This window comes from Salvelinus sp. IW2-2015, unplaced genomic scaffold (genome assembly GCF_002910315.2).
Source record: "Salvelinus sp. IW2-2015 unplaced genomic scaffold, ASM291031v2 Un_scaffold3562, whole genome shotgun sequence".
Lineage (NCBI taxonomy): Eukaryota > Metazoa > Chordata > Actinopteri > Salmoniformes > Salmonidae > Salvelinus > Salvelinus sp. IW2-2015.
In genome coordinates, this window is record NW_019944841.1 from 27,820 (window position 1) to 36,605 (window position 8,786).

General features: G+C 39.1%; 1 protein-coding gene across 1 annotated transcript in view; it reads right to left on the reverse strand.

Annotated features, from left to right (window-relative positions):
• LOC139025920 (zinc finger protein 3-like) overlaps positions 1–6,033 on the reverse strand; it is an 8,765-nt gene extending 2,732 nt beyond the window's left edge. Inside the window, exons 1-2 of the mRNA XM_070441189.1 lie at positions 5,470–6,033; positions 6–575 (exon numbers count right to left, since the gene is read on the reverse strand). Coding sequence (XP_070297290.1) covers positions 6–575; positions 5,470–5,791 — 892 coding nt within the window. The 5' untranslated portion in view covers positions 5,792–6,033. The remainder of the gene's footprint in view (positions 1–5; positions 576–5,469) is intronic.
• Positions 6,034–8,786: the final 2,753 nt, after the last annotated feature.

The following is an 8,786-nucleotide window of genomic DNA, read 5'->3' on the forward strand; positions in this document are numbered from 1 at the left end:
CCCACATTGAGTACAGCTATAAGATTTCTCTCCTGTGTGTGTTATCTGGTGTGATATCAGGCCGCTTGACTGAGTAAAACTCTTCCCACATTGATCACAGCCATAAGGTTTCTCTCCAGTGTGTATTCGCTGATGTGATTTCAAGTTGCTTGGCTTAGTAAAACTCTTCCCACATTGATCACAGCCAAAAGGTTTCTCTCCAGTGTGAATTCTCTGATGTATTTTAAGGTCTACTGAAGAGGTGAATCTCTTCCCACAGTCAGAGCAGCAGTGAAGATTCTCTCCAGTGTGCATTCTCATGTGTAGTTTAAGTGAATCTGATCTTAAGTAACTCTTCCCACAGTCAGAGCAGTGGTGAGATTTCTCTCCTGTGTGTACTCGCTGGTGTATTCTCTTATGTAGCTTAAGTGAATCTGATCTTGAATAACTCTTCCCACAGTCAGAGCAGTGGTGAGATTTCTTCCCTGTGGGTCTCTGCAGGTGTTTCTTGAGGTGTTCTGATCTGGAGAGACTCTTCTCTGCCTCTTCAGCATCATGATGTTGTTGAGGCTCCCCAGAGGATCCACATCTCTCTCCTGTGTTAACAACAAAGTCAGACAGATGGTTAAAGGCCCAAAACATCAGAAATCCACTGTTTATTTGAGGTAAAAGTTGATGCCCAGAGCGTACCCATGAAGTTGTACAACTATGGAGAAATACAATCATTCCCCAACAGACCCAAACGGATACTAAACGAAACGGCCCCTGGCAGACCACCCAGACCTGACCCCGCAAGATGCGTCAGTTTTGTCAATTTATTCATTGACTTTTGTTTGAAACACTCCTGTCAATGTTGAGTAAGGACGCACACCTYATTACTCATATAGAAGTAGGATTAGTCTACCTGACCTGCGTGCAAATGTAGGCCTATAAATGTGCCCATTTGGGGATGTCTGATAGTATTTCTCATTGTCTTAACGTTGCACCACTAATGAGTTGTGGAGCTTCTCAAATAAACATTTTATTCACCTCGAACAGCAAGCAAAACAAAGACTAATCATAWTCATTTGCATATGACAATAGTTCCTCAAAGTATTTTCGTAAAATATTTCCAGCTCTCGCTCTTTTGATAACCACTCAGCATAAAAGGGAAAAATGTAACGCTCTGATCCAGTGGAAATGTCATAAAATACCTGATTACTTCTTATTCTTTGCACAAATAGCCAACAGCTGTGTCTGTCCCAAACTCACTGGCATGGGAAACTGAGGGCCCAGAATATTTTATACAATGTTGCAAGCTTGCTATCTCCAGCCAACCCAGTTGATAGTTGATACAATGTTTCAAGTTCATTGTAGACAGGCCATGTGCAGCAAATGTGATATTTAGGATATTTTCTACCTGCAGGCTGCAATGTTTTTATTTGTTGGCTTTATGTAGGCTATCTTTACATAGTTGGCAATGGCAATAAAAGTTACTTTTAGATTTGTATCATTTTCATTTAGATAGAATGTAGATTAATCACAGACAATGATTTTGAGATACTATTATAAATTAAATGAAACTATTCCACAAAAATGTGCATATGAAAATCCTAACTGGCACACAAATTGGTAGAAATGGTAAGATAACTTGGCACTCCAAATGGAAAATGTTGCCGACCGCTGGTGTAGCCCACTACAGGAAACTTCAGAAGCATAACGGCAGAATTTCTCTCTGTTCTGGTTAGGTTATCTTGATCTCTGGCTCCCTCAAGTCATTTGTGTGTGTTAATTATTTGATCAAACAGCGTGCTTAAAGCATCAGACCAATTCAGTACATATAGTTGATTTTATTAAAACACATAAAGGTGTGTCTATATATGGAAAAATACACATAACATTTCAAACAATCGATTGGTAAAAAGAACAGACGACTCTTGGTTGACCAAGATTTATTTTAGGTGTGGACAGCACTAGAACACGATTTTGGGGCTCCTGAGTGGCGCAGCGGTCTGAGACACTGCATCTCAATGCTTGAGGCGTCACTACAGACACCCCGGTTCGAGTCCAGGCTGTGTTACAACCGGCCGTGATTGGGAGTTAAATAAAGGTTACATTTTAAATWAAATAAAACATAGTTCATTCAGAAAGTTCAGACCCCTTCCCTTTTTACACATTTTGTTACGTTACAGCTTTATCTTAAAATGGATTTWAAAAAATAGAATCCTCATTAATCTACACACAATAAAGAAAAAGTGAAAACAGGTAAAAAACAGAAAAACCTTATTAACATAAGATTTCAGACCCTTTGTTATGAGACTCAAAATTGCTTTCAGTTGCACCCTGTTTCCATGAATCATCCTTGAGATGTATCTACAACTTGTTCGGAGTCCACCTGTGGTAAATTCAATTGATTGGATATGATTTGGAAGGCACAAACTTGTCTATATAAGGTCCCCCAGTTGACAGTGCATGTCAGAGCAAAAACCAAGCAACGAGGTCGAAGGAATTGTCCGTAGAGGATTGTGTCGAGGCACAGATCTGGGGAAGGGAACCCAAAAAAATTCTGCAGCATTGAAGGTCCCTAAGAACACAGTGGCCTCCATCATTCTTAAATGGAATACTCTTCCTAGAGCTGGTCACCCGGCCAAACTGAGAACTTGGGGGAGAAGGGCCTTGATCAGGGAAGCGACCAAAAACCTGATGGTCACTCTGACAGAGCTCCAGAGTTCCTCTGTGGAGATGGGAGAACCTTCCAGAAGGACAATCATATCTGCAGCACTCCACCAATCAGACCTTTATGGTAGAGTGGCCAGACGGAAACCACTCCCCTATCAACCAGTCATAGGTACTGGCGACAAAGCGCCTCGTAACCTAGCTGGGAATGGGACAGACGGAACCCTTCTGTGGTAACAGACAGGGGCGATTTGTAATCAAACCTAATTCCCAGGAATGGGGTCCATATGAACCACAGGGACTGTGTGTGGGATAATAACATGGCCGTGTCCAACCCTGCTTGTTCCCTTGACTCCGCTAGTGTGACAGGTTAAAGGAAATACTCATAGCCTGTTATACATTAAAGTATTAGTAAGTTCATAGTATGTGAGGATCTTAAAACATCTAASGTTAAAAAGATCATGCATTCAGTATTAGTTGATAGATTGATAACATTCATATAATTGTGTTAAAATCCGTCAAGCGTACAAAGGGTACGAATTGTGAGAGGAATGTGTAAATGTTATGTTGATTACTTTATTTTTAATTAGTTATTACGTTATTTTGTCTTGGGTAAAAGTGTTAATCTGTGATCTACTAAATGCTCTTAATCTATAAGCCTGAGATCGATTGCTCTGGTCTCCACTCAAAGTTCCCGGAGAAACGCCTCTTTCTCATTGACTAAAGTTCTCAATGAGTAAACATACCGTATCACTCTCGTGATATTTCTCCCCTTTTTCAGGTACGTTATTGATGTTAAAAAGAGTAATTTAAATGTAATAACTCGCTAACATGTCAAGAGTGTTTAAGGTGTGTCTTGGTAACATATTGAGGAAGTTAGTTAAGTTTGCAGAGAGAAATATGAGCCCTGCCTGTGCAACGAAGAATAGCTTCATACTGCTACGTAGCTGCCATTTATGTCGATTGTGAAATGAACATGTGCGTTGTTAATAAGAGAGTTTGCGGTGTTATTTGGTAAATGGTTTTTCAAACACTTTATTGCCTGTTGATAAATTGATTATGGTTTACTGAGTTAAAGCTTTGTGCTTGACAGTTATATTGAAATTAGTATCTGTTTCAGTGAATTACAGTGTATACTGTTATGACTTGAATAACCTTGTACCCTACACAACTCTATTTCCTGTAGATCTGTTATTCTGTAAAATGTGTTACTTTTGTAAATGATTGCACTAAAAGTTCTCAATGAGTAAACATTACCGTATCACTCTCGTGATTATTTCTCCCCTTTTTCAGGGGCGTAACACTACCAACCACCAATCTCCAACAGGGCCCTTAACCTGTTCACTAGACACCTCATAGTGAGCTACAAGTAAGAATCAGCAATGAATCCCAATAATGAGACACCTCTAGGGAGGGTGTGCAGCAAAATTAAAAAAAAATATATATTAGTGTTTTATGTAAATGTCCGGTGCAATTTTATGAATTTTCGGCAGTCTTATGGCTTTGGGGTAGAAGCTCGTTTGAGGAGGCTTTTGTCCTAGACTTGGCGCTCGGTACCGCTTGCGTGCGGTAGCAGAGAAAACAGTCTTAACTTATGTGACTGGAGTCTAACGATTTTATAGGCTTTCTTCTGACACCGCCTATTATATAGGTCCTGGATGGCAGGAAGCTTGCCACATCGGTCAGATGCCGAGCAGTTGCCATACCAGGCGGTGATGCAACCGGTCAGGATGCTCTCGTGGTGCAGCTGTATTACCTTTTGAGGATCTGGGGACTAATGCCAAATCTTTTCAGTCTACTGAGGGGGAAAAGGTTTTGTTGTGCCCTCTTCATGACTGTCTTGGTATATACCCARGTCGTGGGTGATTGAAAGATGAACTGAGGTCCACACTCCAGTCCAGTTGATGGTGGTAATGCGCTTTAATGTTGGTTGCCAACCGCCATATAAAGTCCAAAGAAGAAAAAGAAGCCTGTAGGAAGGAGAAATTACGAGAAACGAATTTGGTTTACCGTTTGGGGCGTCATGACTGCTTACCTATTTTGATGTGATATGAAAGTATTATGTGAAATAATTTTGATGTGATATGAAAGTATTATGTGAAATTATTTTGATGTCATATTAAAGTATTATGTGAAATTATTTTGATGTGATATGAAAGTACAGCGATTTATGTTTCTAGAAACGTATCGCAATTGAGAATGGATTCACATTTAGATGGAATATTTGACTCTTTTAGCTGCCAGAGCCAGACTACCTCTGAAAATAACATTAAGTCCTTGGACCTTGAGGAGTAACGGGGGCAGCAATCAGCAGTAGAAATAATAACAAAGCGTACTCCCTGCCTGTTTCAGTAAAAAGCTGAGGGATGGTGCTGGAGAAATGCAACCATCCATGGTATCAACATTCTAGTTTTAACCATGTTTTGAGGATATACCGTGTTTGTTTATATTTACTGACAAACATTGGAGTTAAAAAAAAACGTATATTTTGGGTTCTGGTGGGGTACGACAGTTGAACTAAGCTCATGAGGCATTTATAAGTGATTTCTTCAAGAATCAGATGGGTACATATCATTAAAGTATACGTCCCAAAATGGATGTAACAACTGCTGATTGCCCCTTTAAGACCACATATTGGACTAAACCAATAGAAGATATTGAGGACCACAGTATTTCAGGCATTGTCATTGGATGCATTTGATCAATTGTTAAAGTTTTGGTGATGGTCCACTCTTGATGTTCTACACGTTACAGTGTAGCTTCAGCCATTTCTACAGAACAACATTGAAGTGTAGAACTGCATATTGGTTCAACGACTGCAGAGACGGTACTTACTGGGGTTAAACAGATCTCCAACCTCCTCTTTTTCCTCCAATGTGACAGTCATCTCCCCCTCCTCTTTCACTCCAAAAACGGCATCCGACTCTTTCTCTTCCTCTTCTTTTACTGTAACATCTTCCTCCTCTTTCACTCTGAACGCATCTGCCTCTTCTTTCACTGTAACGTCTTTCTCTTCTTCTTTCACGGTAACAGACTCACCCTCTACTTGTTTTTGTATTGTAACATCCTTCTCTTCCTCCTCCTCTTTCACCAGAGCTTCTTTCTCCGTCCAGCAGACCTCTTCTTTAGCAGGAGCAGAGTAGCTTAGTGAACTCATGGTCGGGGATGTTAYCTAGCTAGCATTAGCGACTAGCCTAGTTCAAAGCTAACTTAGCAAACCAGCTAGCTGACAAACAACGTAAATATATAATTGAATGGGCCAACAAGTACATACGACAAAAATGTGTTTAATACACAGCGACTAATATACACCAAAACCGTGTAAAGAGAGTGAATGTTGTAGCTATGTTTGCTAGAAAGCTACCGAGGTGTCTGACTAGCTGTTGTTGTTGAAGGAGCGTCCCGTCCARTAGAWTATACGTCACACTGGCAGCATCGCCTGAACCTAAAAGACGCACATCGCCATCTGCTGACCGGAGTGGGCAACGCAGTTGAGGAACCAAAAGTTTATTTTTCATTTATTTCATAAAAGTATAATATTATATTATGTCGTTCAAAGAGAAGCATGTGTTGATTGATTCGTGTTTAATGAGTGAGAATTTAAAACAAGCTTTACACCCACAATCAAATGGTTGTTAATAAATCTAAATCATGGTTTAGTGTTTCTGTATCAAAATGGACTTTTAACAAATTCACTCCACCAATCAGGCCTTAATGTAGCAATGATCAAATTGTCAACATTTATTTCAATGGACAATTCTGTGAACTGTTCTGTGAAAGGTGTAGGCTAGAGATGACATGCAGGAGCTTGCAGGGATTTGTAGTCTTGCATGTCGTCTACTTTGATGCTAATTAGCATTTTCGAATCCGAGAGAAAGGAGACACAAATATATTGATATAAGTATTTGTATTTATTGTGGATCCCCATTAGTTCCTGCCAAGGCAGCAGCTACTCTTCCTGAGGTTTATTATGGATCCCCATTAGTTTCTGCCAAGGGAGCAGCTACTCTTCCTGGGGTTTAATATGGATCCCCCCATTAGTTCCTGCCAAGGCAGCAGCTACTCTTCCTGGGGTTTATTATGGATCCCCATTAGTTCCTGCCAAGGCAGCAGCTACTCTTCCTGGGGTTTATTATGGATTCCCATTAGTTCCTGCCAAGGCAGCAGCTACTCTTCCTGTGGTTTATTATGGATCTCCATTAGTTCCTGCCAAGTAAGGTCAGGGAGCGTGCAAGCCTGCCTGAACCACCCCTGAATTAACAGGTATAAATGATGGGTTATGAACTAACAGGTATAAATGATGGGTTATGAACTAACAGGTATAAATGATGGGTTACTGACACATAACAAGGTATAAATTGATGGCGCTTATGGAATTAACAGGTATAAATGATGGGTTATGAACTAACAGGGTATAAATGATGGGTTATATGGAATTAACAGGTATTAAATGATGGGTTATGAATTTAAAGGTATAAATGAGGGTTATGAATTAACAGGTATAAATGATGGGTTATGAATTAACAGATATAAATGATGGTTTATGAATTAACAGGTATAAATGATGGGTTATGAATTAACAGGTAATAGAATGATGGGTTGATGTAAAAACAAATAAATAAACATAAAATAAACAGTATAAATTGATGGGTTATGAATTAACAGGTATAAATGATGGTTAATGAATTAACAGGTATAAATGAGTGGTTAGAATAACAGTAAAATGATGGGTTATGAACTAAACAGGTATAAATGATGGTTTATGAATTAACAGGGTATAATGATGGGTTATGAACTAACAGGTATAAATGATGGTTATGAAAACTAACAGGTATAAATGATGGGTTATGAATTAACAGGTATAAATGATGGGTTATGAACTAACAGGTATAAATGATGGGTTATGAACTAACACATCCCCTCCAGGCATTTCAATACATTCAGGATTTCTTATAGTGAACATAACATGACAATACATGACATCTAAGTAGCTGAATATGATTATGGACTAACAGTCTAAGGGACACAACTCATGTAATCCTGGTTAAACAGTGAGAGACTAGTTGATTACGGACTAACAGTCTAACAGTTTGAAGGACACAACTCATGTTATTCTGGTTAAACAGTGAGAGACTAGTTGATTATGGACTAACAGTCTAACAGTTTGAAGGACACAACTCATGTTATTCTGGTTAAACAGTGAGAGACTAGTTGATTAAGGAGTGAGGATTTTTTGACAATTAAGAAATAATATTTCATGTTTTACTCGTACCTCAGCCAGCATTGTGAACGGTTAGGAAATAATATGTCATGTTTTACTCGTACCTCAGCCAGCACTGTGATTGGTGTCTGAGGCAGTGACATACTAGACCAGGGCAGTAAATCTAATACTTAGGTGCTTTTAGTCATTCATGAAAGGTCTGTGGTGGTTCTGTGGTTATAAGCATCTCTGGCCATGCTGGCAGGGTCTGAATCAAACCCAATGTCCACCTGGTACACTGACAGGGTCTGAATCAAACCCAATGTCCACCTGGCACACTGGCAGGGTCTGAATCAAACCCAATGTCCACCTGGTACACTGTCAGGGTCTGAATCAAACCCAGTGTCCAGTGGAATTGATCTGTTTGATCCATTTGTTTGTTTCAGTTTTCAGTAGTTGAATCCTTTGATTTATTGTTGATTTCAACATTTTTCATTTTCAACAAATGTACTGGGTTGGTTGAAAAGTGATACTAAACGTACATACCATGCACTATATTGACATAGTGGAAGATATACTGAATTGATACTGTTTTTCATACTAAGACAGACCAAGATATGTGTTGCTTTTGCACATATTTGTTCATTGGTTTAGCAAGAGTCTGTTGATTGGTCAGTCATTGGGTTAATTTCTTTTGCAATATGTTCAAATCAAATCAAGCTTTATTTATACAGCACATTTCAGACATGGATGCAACACAACACAATGGCTTCACAGGAAAAAGTATATAAAAAACGATGAAATAAACAGAAATATTAGTACAAAACAATAAGAGAGATAAAAAACAGAAGAATACCCTAAGACTATGAACATTGTAATGCTTGAGTCATATTAACAATTGCACATCCACCTAAGATGCAGACACAGGTACACAGTCGACACTGTTATTGGT